Source organism: Oncorhynchus kisutch, linkage group LG9, assembly GCF_002021735.2.
Source record: "Oncorhynchus kisutch isolate 150728-3 linkage group LG9, Okis_V2, whole genome shotgun sequence".
NCBI lineage: Eukaryota > Metazoa > Chordata > Actinopteri > Salmoniformes > Salmonidae > Oncorhynchus > Oncorhynchus kisutch.
Window position 1 is genome coordinate 24597532 of NC_034182.2, and position 22441 is coordinate 24619972.

The 22441-nt window shown below is 43.8% G+C and overlaps 1 protein-coding gene across 1 annotated transcript in view; it reads right to left on the reverse strand.

Annotated features, from left to right (window-relative positions):
• Positions 1-22441, reverse strand: part of poln (polymerase (DNA directed) nu) — a 37761-nt gene that overhangs the window by 14654 nt on the left and 666 nt on the right. Inside the window, exons 2-4 of the mRNA XM_031832217.1 lie at positions 20547-20624; positions 10022-10133; positions 5764-5846 (exon numbers count right to left, since the gene is read on the reverse strand). Coding sequence (XP_031688077.1) covers positions 5764-5846; positions 10022-10133; positions 20547-20586 — 235 coding nt within the window. The 5' untranslated portion in view covers positions 20587-20624. The remainder of the gene's footprint in view (positions 1-5763; positions 5847-10021; positions 10134-20546; positions 20625-22441) is intronic.

A 22441-nucleotide genomic window follows, 5' to 3' on the forward strand; every position in this document is an offset into this window, starting at 1 on the left:
TAGTAGTGGTTTCTTTACAGCCGACCATGAAGGCCTTATTCACAATATCTCCTCTGAACAGTTGATGTTGAGATGTGTCTGTTACTTGAACTCCGTGAAGCATTTATTTGGGCTGCAATTTCTGAGGCTAGTAACTCTAATGAACTTATCCTCTGCAGCAGAAGTAACTATGGGTCTTCCTTTCCTGTGGCAGTCATCATGAGAGCCAGTTTCATCAAAGCGCTTGATGGTTGAAGAAACTTTCTAAGTTCTTGAAATTTTCCGGATTGACTGACCTTCATGTCTTAAAGTAATGATTGTTTCTCTTTGCTTATTTGAGCTGTTCTTGCCATAATATGAACATGGTATTTTACCAAATAGGGCTATCTTCTGTATACCACCCCTACTATGTCAAAACACAACTGACTGGCTCAAACGCTTTAAGAAGGAAAGAAATTCCACAAATTAACTTTTACCAAGGCACACCTGTTAATTGAAATGCATTCCAGGTGACTACCTCATGAAGCTGGTTGAGAGAATGTCAAGAGTGTGCAAAGCTGTCAGCAAGGCAAGGGGTGGCTACTTTGAAGAATCTAAAATAGATTTTGATTTGTTTAACACTTTTTTGCTTACTACATGATTCCATATGTGTTATTTCATAGTTTTGATGCATTCACTATTATTGGACAATGTAGAAAATAGTAAAAAATTAAGAAAAACCCTGGACCCCAGCCACCCCTCATAGACTGTTCTCTCTACTACCGCATGGCAAGCGGTACCTGAGGGCCAAGTCTAGGACAAAAAGGCTTCTCAACAGTTTTTACCCCCAGGCCATAAGACTCCTGAACAGGTAATCAAATGGCTACCCGGACTATTTGCATTGTGTGCCCACCCCAACCCCTCTTTTTACGCTTCCCAATTAAAAGCAGCTGGTCATCGTTGTCTCTAATTGGGGATCATATTTAAGTTGCATTTTTCCACCTGTGGGTTATGGGATATTGATTGAATGTATGTGTTTTGAGTTAGTGCACATAGCATCTCTTTAGTCACGGTTCGTTTTTAGTTTATTGTTAATTTGTTTTTGTCGTTGCTTAGTTTCACTTTCATTCAAATAAGTGGAACTCAACATACGCTGTGCTTGGTCCGACCATTGCTACGAACATCGTGACACCAGCACATTGGCTAACCGGGCTATCTGCATTGTGTCCCGCCACCCACTACCCGCCAACCCCTCTTTTACGCTACTGCTACTCTCTGTTCATCATATATGCATAGTCACTTTAACCATATCTACATGTACATACTACCTCAATCAGCCTGACTAACCCGTGTCTGTATGTAGCCTCGCTACTTTTATAGCCTGTATTTTTACTGTTGTTTTATTTCTTTACTTACCTATTGTTCACCTAATACCTTTTTTGCACTATTGGTTAGAGCCTGTAAGTAAGCATTATCACTGTAAGGTTGTATTCGGTGCACGTGACAAATAAACTTTGATTTGATTTGAATGAGTAGGTGTGTCCAAACTCTTGACTGGTACTGTAAATATATAGAAAAAGTTATATCAGGAAATCATCTCAAAGTAATGCCACTGACTGCTTGCCCTATCTACGATGTGAGTGCAGAGATCACTATCGGCCATTCCACCCTAGCTCTGGCCCAAAGGAGATTCGAGTCGAGAGAGTCGTGGCTCTGTGTGCTCAGTATGTGAGCCTGTGCGTGTATGTGTGTTCATAGGGTCAGAATGTTTGTGTATATTTGTGTTCACAGACTGCGTGTGTGTCCGTGTTCTGCAGCACTGTGTTTGTGTGTTCACAGTGTGTTTATTCACAGCGTGTGTGTGTTCCGTGGCACTGTGTGTGTGTGTCTGTGTTCTGTGGGTTAACGCGCGGCTGGTGATGAATAATGTTCTGCCAGACAGAGGGAGCGCCAGGGATGGGTGCAGCAGGAGGGGGCAGTTGGCCCAGCGGAGACAAGCGCTAAGCCCCAAATCTGTGCCAGTCTGGGGCCCCTGCCTGGGTGGACGTGTCCCCCGTGCCCTCTACACACACACACACCCAGGGAAACACAGGGAGAGAGTGTGAACATGCAGGGATAGTGTGAGTGTGTTTTGGGGGAGGGCAGCTCTATGTCACACAGAGAGATGGAGTTGGTCTGTTTGTGAAAATCATATACTTCTGTGTGAGTGTCAGTATGTATCAGTGCAGTTTGGATGTGTGTGTGTGTGTGTGTGTGTGTGTGTGTGTGTGTGTGTGTGTGTGTGCGTGCGCGTGCACGCTAAAGAGTGTGTGAGCGTGTACAGGCGAGTACGAGATAGAGGTAATTGACACAGTGCTGATTTTCTCAAAAACAAATGAAATCACAAAAAAGGTGTCTGGACCATCCTATAAGATGCCAGTTACATCAAAAATAGAGATTTGGCTGTAAAAAAGAAAATGTCTCCATTTCAAAAGGCTTCTGAATTTTGTAATTTCCACTCTGACATTTCTGACTTGATCATTCACATTTCCTGTTGCTTCAGCATTACTTTCCTGCTGTAGCAAACTGGCTCAAATTAAGATCCTACATCTGTAATATGGTAGCTCAATGACTATGATAACATTGTACCACCAGTAGGAGTGGGAACACCAATGATACATTTTAGGTAAATTGAGACCACAAATGCTCAAATCTAATGTTATTTCCCTTCAGCAGCATACCACCCTGCATCCCATTGCTGGCTTGCTTCTGAACCTAAGCAGGGTTGCTGCCTGGATGGGAGGACAGATGCTGCTGGAAGCAGTGTTGGAGGGCCAGTAGGTGGATCTCCCTCTGCCCTAGGGCAGTGAAGGGGAAATTGCCCTTAGGGTGCCGTCTTTCGGATGGGACGTTAAAACACATACCAGCTGAATGAGGTCAGTCCTGTGTGACCCTCCAGCCTCGTTACTGCTCACGCACATCTCTCTCTCTCCTTCTCCTCCACCATCAATCTCTGTCTCTCCTCCACATCTCTCTATCTCTCTCTCTCCTCCACATCCATCTCTCTCTCTCCTCCACATCAATCTCTCTCTCCTCCACATCCATCTCTCTCTATCTCTCTCCTCCACATCAATCTCTCTCTCTCTCTCCTCCACATCAATCTCTCTCTCCTCCACATCAATCTCTCTCTCTCCTCCACATCAATCTCTCTCTCCTCCACATCCATCTCTCTCTATCTCTCTCCTCCACATCAATCTCTCTCTATCTCTCTCCTCCACATCAATCTCTCTCTCCTCCACATCAATCTCTCTCTCTCCTCCACATCAATCTCTCTCTCCTCCACATCCATCTCTCTCTCTCTCTCTCTCCTCCACATCAATCTCTCTCTCCTCCACATCCATCTCTCTCTCTCTCTCTCCTCCACATCCATCTCTCTCTCTCTCTCCTCCACATCCATCTCTCTCCTCTTTCTTTCTTTCTCTCCCCCACACCTCTTTTCCAATTCCGTCTCTTTTTCTCTCTCTTTCTTCCTCTCTCGTTCCCCCTGTCCCTCTCCCAGAGTGCAACAGTCAACACTTGGCCTCTTTCTCTTCTGACCCATTTGTGTGTGCGTCTGTCTCCATGGCCAATACCTCCCCTCCCCCTCCTCTTCTCCCTCTGCCTGATTATTGTCTCCGGGAGAAAGCTTCCTTTTAGTATTCCGTAACCAAGGAGACGAGCCACTAGGAAGGCCTAGGCTGTCTACGCTGAAAACGAACGCTCTCCCTCACTCCACTAACCCCCTCTCCTTTCCTCCCTGTGTCTTTCTCCTCCTTTCTCAGCTTCTCTTATCCTCATTGACGACAGATACACAATGTATCACGTCTTATGCTATTAAAAACATTCAAATCAGCCGTGAGGCTTCCTTCCCTCTCTACCATGCGCGCACGCACGCACACACGCACACACACACACACACACACACACACACACACACACACACACACACACACACACACACACACACACACACACACACACACACACACACACACACACACACACACACACACACACACACACACACACACACACACACACACACACACACACACACACACACACACACACACAGTCATAATGAAACATGTCATTGAAAGACCAAAGAATAATCCATCATCAAGTCCCTTTGTCACTGAACGCACTCATCTGTGAAAAGACAAACACCCATACATGTCAGAGCTGTAACTGTGTGCGTGAGTCTGAGTGGTGGTTTCCGGGCAATGATACTGCACTCGTCTGATCTCTGAACTGCGGACGGGAGAGGCTTGTCGACTCACGCCAGCCAGTCAGTCAGCCAGCCACACACACACACTAACATTGACAGACCACTGCCAGCCATCACAACCTCTCAACGTCTCCCAATCCTCTACTACTGCCTGCCTGACAGCACAGCCTGAAGGCTCCCTTACTGCTACGCACGTGTGTGTGTGTGTGTGTGTGTGTGTGTGTGTGTGTGTGTGGACATGTTTAACTATACTCACAAGAATAGTACATTTACAAACATTTTACCAACAGGGGACATTTTATTAGTCCACACAAGGTCAAATGCGATTTCTCAGGGGTATAGGGTTAAGGTTAAAATGAATGTTTAGGGTTGGGGTTAGGGGCTAGGGTTAGGTTTAAGGTTAAGTTAAGGTTTACAGGTAAAGGTTGGGGACAATTAGATTTTTGAATGGGACTGAATCGTGTGTCCCCACAAGGTTAGTTGTACAAGGCTGTGTGTGTGTGTGTCTCTTGATGAGTGTGAGCCAACAGTGAGGTCCAGATACAGCAGCAGAGTGTGTGACTCAGTCTCACACAAACAACAACACTCATATAACAGGCTGTTAATCAACAGGCTAGAAATACATAACAGACAATGCAAAGTGACCCAGATACAGAATAGTCTTACACACACAGACACATTACACATTACACTTTCACGATGCACATTCCCTCCACGTTAGAAACCTATGGTCACGGGGCCAGCGTTTTGAAATAGTTTCCATTGGCTACAGCAGGGAAATGTGTTGCGTGTGCGAGTGTGTGAGCATTAAACGGGCCACAAATGAAGAAGGCATACTTAGGCAACACGGGCCCTTTCTACATTCCTGCTCCCTCTCTGTTTTTTCCTCTCCCATTCTCTCTCTTTCCTCCTCTCGCTCTCAAATTCAAATTCAAGCTGTTTTATTGGCATGAAAAACATTGTGTCAATACTGCCAAAGCAACAATGTTTGCAATATACATTGTAATAAAATTATAAACAATAACAAAGAATTACATAAAATGGTAGTAAATAATAATACAAAACTGAATACAAAAATAACAACAATATAGTAGAAATGTAAGAAATATAAAAAGCTAAACATGGAAAATGAAACTATAACTAACTTATAACTAAATAACTGTCATCTTCACCATTACATCAGTACTACAACTACCATCATCATTACTACTACTACCAACACCATCATTAAACTGCTATCATTACCATCACCCTACTACCCACGCCACTACTCTCCCTCTCTGTTTCTTCCTCTCCCACTCGCTCTCTTTCTCTCCCACTCTCTCTCTTTCTTCCTCTCCCACTCTCTCTTTCTTCCTCTCTATCTTCCTCTCCCACTCTCTCTCTCTTTCTTCCTCTCCCACTCTCTCTCTCTTTCTTCCTCTCTATCTTCCTCTCCCACTCTCTCTCTCTTTCTTCCTCTCCCACTCTTTCTTCCTCTCCCACTCTCTCTTTCCCTGGTTAAGGGCAACTGAAGTGATGTGGCTAACTAACTGAGTCATGTGGGTAGTTCTTCTCACCTGCTCCATACACCACAGAGTAGACGATACGCTTGGCATGCTCTCTATCCTCTGAACTCACTTCTCCTTCACTCACACCCTTCCTAGAGAGACAGAGAGAGAAGGAAGAGAGTAGGGGAAGAGAGAGGGGGTGGGGAGAAAGAGAGAGAGACGTTATGTAAGGAAGTCCTACTGGAGTGCAACTCCTCTGTCTGAAAAGTGAGAGTCCCAAAGGGCCTGACAAGGGACTGCAACATCACATCACAGAACATACTCACACACAGATGCACAGAGACATGCACACACACATGGGCCCATGCATACACCCTCTCTCTCTGTTATACCCTCTCTCTCTCTGGTTTATCTGTCTCTATACATGTCCTCTCACCCTCTTTGTTTTCTCTCTCTCTCTATCTGTTCTCTCCATCTCTACCTGTTATTTCTCTCTCCTAGTTTCATTGCATGTAGCCCCAGGGACAGACTTTCAAACCGTTTTATCTGTAGTACCTCCGGCCCGCACACTCTCTTTCACGCATGCGCACACACACAGAGCTGTCAAATGGTGGAGTCAGATGGTTGGGGCTAAAGTCAAATTAAAAGTGCTCAGCACCACCTGGTGGACAGAGTATTTATCTATTCTAGACAGAATTCTAACAGTGTTCTATCAGTTCTAACAGTGTTCAAACAGTGTTCAAACAGTGTTCAAACAGTGTTCAAACAGTGTTCAAACAGTGTTCAAACAGTGTTCTAACAGTGTTCAAACAGTGTTCAAACAGTGTTCAAACAGTGTTCAAACAGTGTTCAAACAGCGTTCTAACAGTGTTCTAACAGTGTTCAAACAGTGTTCAAACAGTGTTCAAACAGTGTTCAAACAGTGTTCAAACAGTGTTCAAACAGTGTTCAAACAGTGTTCAAACAGTGTTCTAACAGTGTTCTAACAGTGTTCAAACAGTGTTCTAACAGTGTTCAAACAGTGTTCAAAGAGCGCTCTAACAGCGTTCTAACAGTGTTATTAACACTTTTAACAGCATTCTAACAGTTCTAACAGTGTTCAAACAGTGTTCAATCAGCGTTCTAACAGCGTTCTAACAGTGTTATTAACACTTTTAACAGCATTCTAACAGTTCTAATAGTGTTCAAACAGTGTTCAATCAGCGTTCTAACAGTGTTCTAACAGTGTTCAAACAGTGTTCAATCAGCGTTCTAACAGCGTTCTAACAGTGTTCAAACAGTGTTCAAACAGTGTTCAAACAGCGTTCTAACAGTGTTATTAACACTTTTAACAAATCAAATCAAATCAAATTTATTTATATAGCCCTTCGTACATCAGCTGATATCTCAAAGTGCTGTACAGAAACCCAGCCTAAAACCCCAAACAGCAAGCAATGCAGGTGGAGAAGCACAGCATTCTAACAGTTCTAATAGTGTTCAAACAGTGTTCAATCAGCGTTCTAACAGTGTTATTAACACTTTTAACAGCGTTCTAATAGTGTTCAAACAGTGTTCAAACAGCGTTCTAGCAGCGTTCTAACAGTTCTAACAGTGTTCTAACAGTATACTAACAGCATTCTAACAGCGTTCTAACAGCATTCTAGCAGCGTTCTAACAGCATTCTAACAGCGTTCTGACAATGTTCTAACAGCTTTCTAACAGTATTCTAACAACGTTCTAACAGTGTTCTAACTAGAGGTCGACCGATTAATGGAATGGCCGATTAATTAGGGCCGATTTCAAGTTTTCATAACAATCAGAAATTGGTATTTTTGGACACCGATTTGTCCGGTTAAAGTCAGTGAAGAACACGTTCTTATTTTCAATGACGGCCTAGGAACAGTGGGTTAACTGCCTGTTCAGGGGCAGAACGACAGATTTTTTACCTTGTCAGCTCCCGGATTCAATCTTGCAACTTCACGGTTAACTAGTCCAACTCTCTAACCACCTGCCTCTCATTGCACTCCACGAGGAGCCTGCCTGTTACGCAAATGCAGTAAGAAGCCAAGGTAAGTGGCTAGCTAGCATTAAACTCATCTTATAAAAAACAATAAATCAATCAAAATCACTCGTTAACTACACATGGTTGATGATATTACTAGTGTATCTAGTGTTTCCTGCGTTGCATATAATCGATGCAACGCAGGGGATGATTTAACAAAAGCGCATTTGCGAAAAAAGCACAATCGTTGCACGACTGTACCTAACCATAAACACCCATGCCTTTCTTAAAATCAATACACAGAAGTATATATTTTAAACCTGCATATTTAGCTAAAATAAATCCAGGTTAGCAGGCAATATTAACTAGGTGAAATTATGTCACTTCTCTTGCGTTCATTGCACGCAGAGTCAGGGTTTATGCAACAGTTTGGGCCGCCTGGCTCGTTGCAAACTAATTTGCCAGAATTTAACGTAATTATGACATAACATTGAAGGTTGTGCAATGTAACAGGAATATTTAGACTGGATGCCACCCGTTAGATAAAATACAGTTCCGTATTCTACCAGTTCTAACAGCGTTCTAACAGTTCTACCAGTGTCCTAAAAGCGTTCTAACAGTTCTACCAGTGTCCTAAAAGCGTTCTAACAGTTCTACCAGTGTCCTAACAGCGTTCTAACAGTTCTACCAGTGTCCTAACAGCGTTCTAACAGTTCTACCAGTGTCCTAACAGCGTTCTAACAGTTCTACCAGTGTCCTAACAGTTCTACCAGTGTCCTAACAGCGTTCTAACAGTTCTAACAGTGTTCTAACAGTTGTAACAGTATACTAACAGTGTTCTAACAGTTGTAACAGTATACTAACAGTTCTAACAGTGTTCTAACAGTTCTAACAGCGTTCTAGCAGTGTTCTAACAGTTCTAACAGTATACTAACAGTTCTAACAGTTGTAACAGTATACTAACAGTGTTCTAACAGTTGTAACAGTATACTAACAGTTCTAACAGCGTTCCAACAGATCTAACAGCGTTCCAACAGATCTAACAGTTCTAACAGTATACTAACAGTTCTAACAGCGTTCTAACAGTATACTAACAGTTCTAACAGTGTTCTAACAGTTGTAACAGCGTTCCAAAAGATCTAACAGTGTTCTAACAGTTCTATCAGTGTACCAACAGTTCTATCAGTGTACCAACAGTTCTATCATTGTACCAACAGTTCTATCAGTGTACCAACAGTTCTATCAGTGTACCAACAGTTCTATCAGTGTACCAACAGTTCTATCAGTGTACCAACAGTTCTATCAGTGTACCAACAGTTCTATCAGTGTACCAACAGTTCTATCAGTGTACCAACAGTTCTATCAGTGTACCAACAGTTCTATCAGTGTACCAACAGTTCTATCAGTGTACCAACAGTTCTATCAGTGTACCAACAGTTCTATCAGTGTACCAACAGTTCTATCAGTGTACCAACAGTTCTATCAGTGTACCAACAGTTCTATCAGTGTACCAACAGTTCTATCAGTGTACCAACAGTGTACCAACAGTTCTATCATTGTACCAACAGTTCTATCATTGTACCAACAGTTCTATCAGTGTACCAACAGTTCTATCAGTGTACCAACAGTGTACCAACAGTTCTATCATTGTACCAACAGTTCTATCAGTGTACCAACAGTTCTATCAGTGTACCAACAGTTCTTTCAGTGGGTTAACAGTGTTCTGACAGAGGGTTCTAACAGTTCTAATGGACTCCCTTGTTTTTCTCACCACAGGGTCCCTTTTTAACATTTAACACACACATTTCAAAAAGTGTAATCACTGCGGCGATCGGCCTGGGGGTGCCCTGACAGAGAGGAAGGAGCCTCATACGCCGGTTGCTGCTGTAGTCATGGCAACAAGGCTGCGAGCGTTTGAAGTGATGCTGCGGTTTGGGCAGACTGATGGGCTGTGTGTGTGTGTGAGAGAGTGTGAACGTGGGAATACGGTATGAGGCTCTGTGGATGAGTGTGTGTGTCTGGGTTGATAGGCTCATCCCAAACGGCTGAGTGGTGTGTGAACTGAGCATGCCCAAAGCAGTCCTGTTGAGTACAACTAAAAGACAGACAGAGAGGAGGAAACTAGCTAGTGTAGCAGGGAGGAAATCAGAGGTCATAGAACTATGAAATGAGAGGCAAAACTTTGTGAGATGCGTGAATATCATATTAGTGTGTGTGTGAGATACTACAAACTGCGAGACTGTGTGTCTGTGTGTCAGAGTTTGAGAGACTGTGTTTGTCTGTGGTACCCCCCCACTGCGAGACAGTTTGTGTGTGTGTGTGTGTGTGTGTGTGTGTGAGACCCACCACTGTGAGGCCAGCATGGTGAAGACGTCGGCCTGTGGGTTGTTGAAGATCCTCTGCAGCTCAGGATCTGACGAGAGGTGAGCCAGCAGACGCAGTTCCACCTGGCAGAAATCTGACACACACACACCACCATCATTCTCCTTCACACTACTGTTCATTTTCACTACCATCATCGCTCAACATTTGTATATTAACTGACAATGTAATCAGCTGATAATGAACCAGGTAGTCAGCGGTAATGTCATTTAACAGAAAGGCAAAGAGAGATAAGAGAATAGAGGGAGAGGTTGTAAACAACACGTGTGTTGAGAGCGAGAGAGAGAGGGATGGGAGAGGTGGAGAGAGAGAAAATAATGGGGAGGAGGCAGATACACAAAGAGAGGGAGAGCGAGAGAGAGAGGAAAAAAGAGAGGAGGGGAACAGATGAGTGTTCCTCCCACCCTGATCCTGTTGTCAGATGACAGAGAATGGCTGATGAGGCAGGCAGCAAGCCAGCCCCTCCTGTGAGACGCCTGGGGGCCGGAGTTTCCTTACCCCCATCCCATTAACACCCCGAACCCCCTAACCCCTTATAATCTGTGACACCCCCCCCCCCACCCATCTCCAAGACCCCTCCCTCCCAAACACAGCCTATCACATGTTGATGACACACTTGCGCATGTTCCTCTCCGGATAGACAGAGAGACCCTGGTCTCTGTTGTGTGTGTATGTGTGAGCCACACCTTTCTATCCCTTATCATACTGCTGTCAGGCTGGAATGTTCAAGAGAATTACCATTACTGACATACACCTCCTGGAGAGAAAGAGATAGAGGGGGAATGCTGACACACACGTCACACTGTAATTCAGTGTAATTCAATTAGTGGATTGAACATTGATTTTAGTGCTGGGGCTCCAAACTGGACTTGATGAGAATGTCGATGGCCGGCCCTGTATTCTCTCTCCACAGTAAAACAAACGTACTCAGCTATTAGCCTCTAATGATGTTTTTCCACTGCAGGGCCGTGCCTTGCTGTGAATATCACGGTTCCTCTATTTCATTCCCACTTGCCCATGGCCCGCTTGATTCCTGGAACCAAGCGGGATATATCCAGCCTCGTTTGATACCTGGTACTGACCTCCAACCAAGTAGGCTGGTGGGTAGGGTTACACATGGCTGTACTCAATGACTGGTCTCACGCAACGATGTCACAGCGTATGTTGTTGATACTCACGCACAAGCCACTGGCTCCGTTTTTTAAAAGAGAAAGTACATCTAACTACGAAACGGTACAGCTACAGAACACTAACGAATAACTCTGAAGCTAAAAACGCTGGATTCGACATCACCGACAGCGATGTTTGAAGCCATGGTAACGCTGAGCAGCAACGAAGCGCGATAATACATTGTTTTTAGCCAAATTACTATCTAGCTAGCTACCGATGTCTTTTGATGAGCTTCATAACACATGCACACACACGAGGACACACACACACAAGGACACACAAACACATGAAGGTGCGAACCACTGCTTTTAATCAGGGCAAGGTGTCTGGTAACATGACTGAATACAAACAGTGCAGCTATTCCCTCCGCAAGGCTATCAAACAAGCTAAGCGCCAGTACAGAGACAAAGTAGAATCTCAATTCAACGGCTCAGACACAAGAGGCATGTGGCAGGGTCTACAGTCAATCACGGACTACAGGAAGAAACCCAGCCCAGTCACGGACCAGGATGTCTTGCTCCCAGGCAGACTAAATAACATTTTTGCCCGCTTTGAGGACAATACAGTGCCACTGACACGGCCTGCAACGAAAACATGCGGTCTCTCCTTCACCGCAGCCGAAGTGAGTAAGACATTTAAACGTGTTAACCCTCGCAAGGCTGCAGGCCCAGACGGCATCCCCAGCCGCGCCCTCAGAGCATGCGCAGACCAGCTGGCCGGTGTGTTTACGGACATATTCAATCAATCCCTATACCAGTCTGCTGTTCCCACATGCTTCAAGAGGGCCACCATTGTTCCTGTTCCCAAGAAAGCTAAGGTAACTGAGCTAAACGACTACCGCCCCGTAGCACTCACATCCGTTATCATGAAGTGCTTTGAGAGACTAGTCAAGGACCATATCACCTCCACCCTACCTGACACCCTAGACCCACTCCAATTTGCTTACCGCCCAAATAGGTCCACAGACGATGCAATCTCAACCACACTGCACACTGCCCTAACCCATCTGGACAAGAGGAATACCTATGTGAGAATGCTGTTCATCGACTACAGCTCGGCATTCAACACCATAGTACCCTCCAAGCTCGTCATCAAGCTCGAGACCCTGGGTCTCGACCCCGCCCTGTGCAACTGGGTACTGGACTTCCTGACGGGCCGCCCCCAGGTGGTGAGGGTAGGCAACAACATCTCCTCCCTGCTGATCCTCAACACTGGGGCCCCACAAGGGTGCGTTCTGAGCCCTCTCCTGTACTCCCTGTTCACCCACGACTGCGTGGCCACGCACGCCTCCAACTCAATCATCAAGTTTGCGGACGACACAACAGTGGTAGGCTTGATTACCAACAACGACGAGACGGCCTACAGGGAGGAGGTGAGGGCCCTCGGAGTGTGGTGTCAGGAAAATAACCTCACACTCAACGTCAACAAAACTAAGGAGATGATTGTGGACTTCAGGAAACAGCAGAGGGAACCATAAAGATCATCAAGGACATCAACCACCCGAGCCACTGCCTGTTCACCCCGCTGTCATCCAGAAGGCGAGGTCAGTACAGGTGCATCAAAGCTGGGACCGAGAGACTGAAAAACAGCTTCTATCTCAAGGCCATCAGACTGTTAAACAGCCACCACTAACATTGAGTGGCTACTGCCAACACACTGTCAATGACACTGACTCTACTCCAGCCACTTTAATAATGGGAATTGATGGGAAATGATGTAAATATATCACTAGCCACTTTAAACAATGCTACCTTATATAATGTTACTTACCCTACATTATTCATCTCATATGCATACGTAGATACTGTACTCTATATCATCGACTGCATCCTTATGTAATACATGTATCACTAGCCACTTTAACTATGCCACTTGGTTTACATACTCATCTCATATGTATATACTGTACTCGATATCATCTACTGTATCTTGCCTATGCTGCTCTGTACCATCACTCATTCATATATCCTTAAGTACATATTCTTTATCCCCTTACACTGTGTATAAGACAGTAGTTTTTTGGAATTGTTAGTTAGATTACTTGTTCGTTATTACTGCATTGTCGGAACTAGAAGCACAAGCATTTCGCTACACTCGCATTAACATCTGCTAACCATGTGTATGTGACAAATAAAATTTGATTTGATTTGACATGCACACACAAGAAAACAAGCACATACATGACACACAAACACACGAGGACACACACACACACACATACACACACACACACAAACAACTGACCGAGTCACTCCCATCTTGCAAATGTAGACACACACATACCGGCACATTGGCTTCTAGGACACCAGATGTATGTCCTTGAACAGATTATTTAAAAATTGCACATAGAAGAAGTTATAAGGTTAATTGAGTTGCCAATGGCAGCACCCCGGTCGGCCTTCAACTTGAGATACTCAATGAGAAACGGCAGCACTGAGCTAGCCTGCAACGTCTCTTCCTGGAGTAGCTCAAACTGCGCATGCTGTCTCCATGAGATGCCATCTTAACCGGCTTCCTTGGTTTCAAATGCACTACTGAGTCTTCACAAAGGAATGAATGGTGTCACATGATCGATGGCTTTGTCCATTCATATACAGTCATTGGTCTATCTCAACAGTGTCACTCTCGACAGCGGCATAGACAATTTTCTCCGCCGGAACCCTATCATCCCCTCTCCTCTCATAAAAATGACAAAACAATCACATTTCCCTCCTGCAGCCGAATGAAATCGTCTATAAAATGATAAATAGTGTCTGCCTGACTGTGCTAGATGAGCTGGGCCTGTCTAGTTTAATATTGGTTGGCTGGTAATAAATATAGCTAGTTTAGTGCAGTGTGCTTTGATAATAGGCTGATAAAGGGTGTGTGTGTGTGTGTGTATGCATGAGTGTGTGTGTTTCTGATGATGATAGGCTTATAAAGGGGAGTTTCTAAAGATCTCTCCATCAGATCACATTTGTAGCCCAGAGAATACTACGTGTGGGATGGGGGGTTGTGTGTGTGTCTGGACGTGCTTTGCCCATGTGTGTGTGTGTAATAGAGTTGTTTCGGCAAGGTCTGCTCCAGCGAGATTTTGTTTAGTGACAAAATCACTACCAACTAGCATCTTCCTATTGATCCCAACAGGAAGAAAATAAGATGGCTAAAGATAGAGCATCTACAATCGATAAGTCCTAAGGGTCATATCATCTTGGCCTAAGCACGCACACGCACACATACATACATACATACATACATACATACAGTTGAAGTCGGAAGTTTACATACACTTAGGTTGGAGTCATTAAAACTTGTTTTTCAACCACTCCACAAATTTCTTGTTAACAAACTATAGTTTGGGCAAGTCGGTTATGACATCTAGTTTGTGCAAGACACTAGTCATTTTTCCAACAATTGTTTACAGACAGATTATTTCACTTATAATTCACTGTATCACAATTCCAGGGGGTCAGAAGTTTACATACACTAAGTTGACTGTGCCTTTAAACAGCTTGGAAAATTCCAGAAAATTATGTCATGGTTTTAGAAGCTTCTGATAGGCTAATTGACATAATTTGAGTCAACTGGAGGTGTACCTCTGGATGTGTTTCAAGGCCTACCTTCAAACTCAGTGCCTCTTTGCTTGACATCATGGGAAAATCAAAAGAAATCAGTCAAGACTTCAGAAAAAAAATTGTAAACCTCCACAAGTCTGGTTCATCCTTGGGAGCAATTTCCAAACGCCTGAAGGTACCACGTTCATCTATACAAACAATAGTACGTAAGTATAAACATCATGGGACAACGCAACCATCATACCGGTCATCATACCGGTCTAGGAGACATACTATGTCTCCTAGAGAACATTTCGTGCGAAAAGTGCAAATCAATCCCAGAACAACAGCAAAGGACCTTGTGAAGATGCTGGCGGAAACAGGTACAAAAGTATCTATATCCACAGTAAAACGAGTCCTATATCGACATAACCTGAAGGGCCGCTCAGCAAGGAAGAAACCACTGCTCCAAATCCGCCATAAAAAAACCAGACTACGGTTTGCAACTGCACATGGGGACAACGATCATACTTTTTGGAGAACTGTTCTCTGGTCTGATGAAACAAAAATAGAACTGTTTGGCCATAATGACCATCGTTATGTTTGGAGGAAAAAGGGGGAGGCTTGCAATCTGAAGAACACCATCCCAACTGTGAAGCACGGGGGTGGCAGCATCATGTTGTGGGGGTGCTTTGCTGCAGGAGGGACTGGTGCACTTCACAAAATAGATGGCACCATGAGGTAGGAAAATTATGTGGATATATTGAAGCAACATCTCAAGACATCAGTCAGGAAGTTAAAGCTTGGTCGCAAATGGGTCTTCCAAATGGACAATGACCCAAAGCATACTTCCAAAGTTGTGGCAAAATGGCTTAAGGACAACAAAGGCAAGGTATTGGAGTGGCCATCACAAAGCCTTGACCTCAGTCCTATAGAAAATGTGTGGGCAGAACTGAAAAAGCGTGTGCAAGCAATGAGGCCTACAAACCTGACTCAAGTTACACCAACTCTGTCAGGAGGAATGGGCCAAAATTCACCAAACATATTGTGGGAAGCTTGTGGAAGGCTACCCAAAACATTTTACCCAAGTTAAAAAATTTAAAGGCAATGCTACTAAATACTAATTGAGTGTATGTAAAGTTCTGACCCACTTGGAATGTGATGAAAGAAATAAAAGCTGAAATAAATAATTCTCTCTACTATTATTCTGACATTTCACATTCTTAAAATAAAGTGGTGATCCTAACTGACCTAAGACATGGAATTTTTACTAGGATTAAATGTCAGGAATTGTGAAAAATTGAGTTTAAATGTATTTGGCTAACATGTATGTAAACTTCCGACTTCAACTGCACATACATACAGTGGGCAAAAAAGTATTTAGTCAGCCACCAATTGTGCAAGTTCTCCCACTTAAAAATATTTTATTTTATTTTACCTTTATTTAACCAGGTAGGCAAGTTGAGACCAAGTTCTCATTTACAATTGCGACCTGGCCAAGATAAAGCAAAGCAGTTCGACAGATACAACGACACAGAGTTACACATGGCGTAAAACAAACATACAGTCAATAATACAGTATAAACAAGTCTATATACAATGTGAGCAAATGAGGTGAGAAGGGAGGTAAAGGCAAAAAAGGCCATGGTGGCAAAGTAAATAAAATATAGCAAGTAAAACACTGGAATGGTAGTTTTGCAATGGAAGAATGTGCAAAGTAGAAATAAAAATAATGGGGTGCAAAGAAGCTAAATAAATAAATAAATTAAAATTAAAATTAAATACAGTTGGGAAAGAGGTAGTTGTTTGGGCTAAATTATAGGTGGGCTATGTACAGGTGCAGTAATCTGTGAGCTGCTCTGACAGTTGGTGCTTAAAGCTAGTGAGGGAGATAAGTGTTTCCAGTTTCAGAGATTTTTGTAGTTCGTTCCAATCATTGGCAGCAGAGAACTGGAAGGAGAGGCGGCCAAAGAAAGAATTGGTTTTGGGGGTGACTAGAGAGATATACCTGCTGGAGCGTGTGCTACAGGTGGGAGATGCTATGGTGACCAGCGAGCTGAGATAAGGGGGGACTTTACCTAGCAGGGTCTTGTAGATGACATGGAGCCAGTGGGTTTGGCGACGAGTATGAAGCGAGGGCCAGCCAACGAGAGCGTACAGGTCGCAATGGTGGGTAGTATATGGGGCTTTGGTGATAAAACGGATTGCACTGTGATAGACTGCATCCAATTTGTTGAGTAGGGTATTGGAGGCTATTTTGTAAATGACATCGCCAAAGTCGAGGATTGGTAGGATGGTCAGTTTTACAAGGGTATGTTTGGCAGCATGAGTGAAGGATGCTTTGTTGCGAAATAGGAAGCCAATTCTAGATTTAACTTTGGATTGGAGATGTTTGATATGGGTCTGGAAGGAGAGTTTACAGTCTAACCAGACACCTAAGTATTTGTAGTTGTCCACGTATTCTAAGTCAGAGCCGTCCAGAGTAGTGATGTTGGACAGGCGGGTAGGTGCAGCTAGCGATCGGTTGAAGAGCATGCATTTAGTTTTACTTGTATTTAAGAGCAATTGGAGGCCACGGAAGGAGAGTTGTATGGCATTGAAGCTTGCCTGGAGGGTTGTTAACACAGTGTCCAAAGAAGGGCCGGAAGTATACAGAATGGTGTCGTCTGCGTAGAGGTGGATCAGAGACTCACCAGCAGCAAGAGCGACCTCATTGATGTATACAGAGAAGAGGGTCGGTCCAAGAATTGAACCCTGTGGCACCCCCATAGAGACTGCCAGAGGTCCGGACAGCAGACCCTCCGATTTGACACACTGAACTCTATCAGATAAGTAGTTGGTGAACCAGGCGAGGCAATAATTTGAGAAACCAAGGCTGTCGAGTCTGCCGATGAGGATGTGGTGATTGACAGAGTCGAAAGCCTTGGCCAGATCAATGAATACGGCTGCACAGTAATGTTTCTTAACGATGGCGGTTAAGATATCGTTTAGGACCTTGAGCGTGGCTGAGGTGCACCCATGACCAGCTCTGAAACCAGATTGCATAGCAGAGAAGGTATGGTGAGATTCGAAATGGTCGGTAATCTGTTTGTTGACTTGGCTTTCGAAGACCTTAGAAAGGCACGGTAGGATAGATATAGGTCTGTAGCAGTTTGGGTCAAGAGTGTCCCCCCCTTAGAAGAGGGGGATGACCGCAGCTGCTTTCCAATCTTTGGGAATCTCAGACGACACGAAAGAGAGGTTGAACAGGCTAGTAATAGGGGTGACAACAATTTTGGCAGATAATTTTAGAAAGAAAGGGTCCAGATTGTCTAGCCCGGCTGATTTGTAGGGGTCCAGATTTTGCAGCTCTTTCAGAACATCAGCTGAATGGATTTGGGAGAAATGGGGAAGGCTTGGGCGAGTTGCTGTTGGGGGTGCAGTGCTGTTGTCCGGGGTAGGAGTAGCCAGGTGGAAAGCATGGCCAGCCGTAGAAAAATGCTTATTGAAATTCTCAATTATGGTGGATTTATCAGTGGTGACAGTGTTTCCTATCTTCAGTGCAGTGGGCAGCTGGGAGGAGGTGTTCTTATTCTCCATGGACTTTACAGTGTCCCAGAACTTTTTTGAGTTAGTGTTGCAGGAAGCAAATTTCTGCTTGAAAAAGCTAGCCTTGGCTTTTCTAACTGCCTGTGTATAATGGTTTCTAGCTTCCCTGAACAGCTGCATATCACGGGGGCTGTTCGATGCTAATGCAGAACGCCATAGGATGTTTTTGTGTTGGTTAAGGGCAGTCAGGTCTGGGGAGAACCAAGGGCTATATCTGTTCCTGGTTCTAAATTTCTTGAATGGGGCATGTTTATTTAAGATGGTTAGGAAGGCATTTAAATAAAAATATCCAGGCATCCTCTACTGACGGGATGAGATCAATATCCTTCCAGGATACCCCGGCCAGGTATCCTGGAAGGCCAGGTATCCGGCCAGGTATCCTGAATGGGTCAGATACCCCGGACTGACCCATTACGGATGCAGATGAGAGGCCTGTAATTTTCATCATAGGTACACTTCAACTATGACAGACAGAATGAGAAAAAAAATCCAGAAAATCACATTGTAGGATTTTTAATGAATTTATTTGCAAATTATTTGGTCAATAACAAAAGTTTATCTCAATACTTTGTTATATACCCTTTGTTGGCAATGACAGAGGTCAAACGTTTTCTGTAAGTCTTCACAAGGTTTTCACACACTGTTGCTGGTATTTTGGCCCATTCCTTCATGCAGATCTCCTCTAGAGCAGTGATGTTTTGGGGCTGTTGCTGGGCAACACAGACTTTCAACTCCCTCCAAAGATTTTCTGGAGACTGGCTAGACCTTGAAATTCTTCTTACAAAGCCACTCCTTCGTTGCCCGGGCGGTGTGTTTGGGATCATTGTCATGCTGAAAGACCCAGCCACGTTTCATCTTCAATGCCCTTGCTGATGGAAGGAGGTTTTCACTCAAAATCTCACGATACATGGCCCCATTCATTCTTTCCTTTACACGGATCAGTCGTCCTGGTCCCTTTGCAGAAAAACAGCCCCAAAGCATGAAGGTTTCCACCCCCCATGCTTCACAGTAGGTATGGTGTTCTTTGGATGCAACTCAGCATTCTTTGTCCTCCAAACACGACGAGTTGAGTTTTTACCAAAAAGTTCTATTTTGGTTTCATCTGACCATATGACATTCTCCCAATCTTCTTCTGGATCATCCAAATGCTCTCTAGCAAACTTCAGACGGGCCTAGACATGTACTGGCTTAAGCAGGGGGACACGTCTGGCACTGCAGGATTTGAGTCCCTGGCGGCGTAGTGTGTTACTGATGGTAGGCTTTGTTACTTTGGTCCCAGCTCTCTGCAGGTCATTCACTAGGCCCCCCCGTGTGGTTCTGGGATTTTTGCTCACCGTTCTTGTGATAATTTTGACCCCACGGGGTGAGATCTTGCGTGGAGCCCCAGATCGAGGGAGATTATCAGTGGTCTTGTATGTCTTCCATTTCCTAATAATTGCTCCCACAGTTGATTTCTTCAAACCAAGCTGCTTACCTATTGCAGATTCAGTCTCCCCAGCCTGGTGCAGGTCTACAATTTTGTTTCTGGTGTCCTTTGACAGCTCTTTGGTCTTGGCTATAGTGGAGTTTGGAGTGTGACTGTTTGAGGCTGTGGACAGGTGTCTTTTATACTGATAACAAGTTCAAACAGGTGCCATTAATACAGGTAATGAGTGGAGGACAGAGGAGCCTCTTAAAGAAGAAGTTACAGGTCTGTGAGAGCCAGAAATCTTGCTTGTTTGTAGGTGACCAAATACTTTTTTTCCACCATCATTTGCAAATAAATTCATTAAAAATCCTACAATGTGATTTCCCCCCCCCCATTTTGTCTGTCATAGTTGACATGTACCTATGATGAAAATTACAGGCCTCTCTCATCTTTTTAAGTGGGAGAACTTGCACAATTGGTGGCTGACTAAATACTTTTTTGCCCCACTGTACATACAGTATAATCTAGGCCTACATCTCAGATGGCTGGTTATTAGAGCCCAGCAAAATAAAATGAAGGGAAAACGATACAGTACATTAACCCCTGAAAGTGAAACATTCACTCAATTGATATTTTGTGTGCGCCTTGGTTCTAAAAGGGGTAAAAAAAAAAAAATGTAACTAGAAAAAGGTACATTTCCAAAAGGTACATTAACAATAAGCATGTGGAATAACTTGCTGACACAAGTACACTAATAATGAATGATATGGCCAGTGTGACCTTTGCCTACCTGCAGCCAGGAAGGTGTAGCCAACCTGGGGGATGAACATGGCCCGTGGGTGAACCGTCACCACCTCCGCTTCCTTTCCTGAGAGAACCAAAACACACAGCCACCATGAACCTACCGTACCACATTACTGTACCAACCATGTTAATATAGTACAATCCTATTACCCCGGACTCCCCGGAAAACAGTGGCAAGTGTTACTGAATGAACTAAAGAAAATAAAGTGAATTTAAAATGAAATACCCAGCTATAAAACCCAACTTCCACTTTTAGAAAGATATAACACAGCTACCAGCCTACGGTGAGCCTGAATAATGTAATTACACTGTTCAGGTTATACATGTGTTATAACCGCCTTGTCATCTCTCCATTCTATAGTGAGTAGTGCTGGTGAGTTTCCTAGCCAGTCAGCCAGCCAGTCAGTGCTTTAATTAACTGGCAGCCCTATAAATACAACATGTGTGAGAAGTTAACTAGAGGACATCTCCTGACTTCAATTAAAAGAGGAAAAAATAATTAAGTAAGTGTTTTTTTTCTATATGGAAATATGAGAAGGAAATAGTGAGAAATAGTGAGGTAGGGAAAATATATAGGAGTGATGGAGAAGACAGCGAGAGAGAGAGAGAGAGAAAGAAAGAGATGTAGTAGACAGGTGAGAGAAAAAAAGAGACAAGAGGGAGAGATGAACAGTTAGTCCATCATCCACTATTTGGTTAGCATTAAACTAGCTGGGTAAGAAACTAGGTCGTGGTTAGCAGTAAACTAGCTAGGTAAGAAACTAGGTTGTGGTTAGCAGTAAACTAGCTAGGTAAGAAACTGGGTCATGGTTAGCAGTAAACTAGCTAGGTAAGAAACTAGGTCGTGGTTAGCAGTAAACTAGCTAGGTAAGAAACTAGGTCGTGGTTAGCAGTAAACTAGCTAGGTAAGAAACTGGGTCATGGTTAGCAGTAAACTAGCTAGGTAAGAAACTAGGTTGTGGTTAGCAGTAAACTAGCTAGGTAAGAAACTAGGTCGTGGTTAGCAGTAAACTAGCTAGGTAAGAAACTAGGTCGTGGTTAGCAGTAAACTAGCTAGGTAAGAAACTAGGTCGTGGTTAGCAGTAAACTAGCTAGGTAAGAAACTAGGTTGTGGTTAGCAGTAAACTAGCTAGGTAAGAAACTGGGTCGTTGGTTGAGGTAATCAGAATCCCATCAGGACGAATCTAATGCCACTTCATTATCCTGGGCAGGTAAGTGCTGACCCCGACTGAGTAAAAGAGGAAAAACGTCCCCTACTGTTCACCATCAACGTCACAGGCACACACACGTCGGACGCTCGCACACACACACTCACACAGTGCAACAAAACCCAGTGTAACACCTCTAATAAGGACTGATTAGGGCTTCAATCACCTTCAAAGAGGGGCTGGGTGACTGATGGAGGGAGAAAGAGAGGTGAAAAAAGGAGAGAGTAGGAGGAGACAGACAGACAGACAGAGAGAGGACTACTATGGTAGGTACACCTATAGCTCATCTCTTGGCAGTAGTACTGTAGACTACTTTATCACTGACCTCAATTCCAGAGTCTCTCAGAGCATTCAGTCAGCCCACTGACACCCTTATCAGATCACAGCAAAATCAGTCTACTTGAACAGAGCAATACTCAATCATGAGGCATCAAAGCCAAAGTAAGTGAATAATATTAATAAATGCTATAAATGGAAGGAAAGTAGTGTGGAAACCTACCAAAAAACAATTAGGCAACAACCAATTAAATTCCTTATAGACAACTTCCTGGACAAAGCGTTCCACTGTAATAGTGAAGGTGTAAACTTGGCAGTAGAAATCATTTGAAATGTCTTTATTCTTTTGGAACTTCTGTGTAAAGTATACTGTTAATTGTTATTGTTTATTTCACTT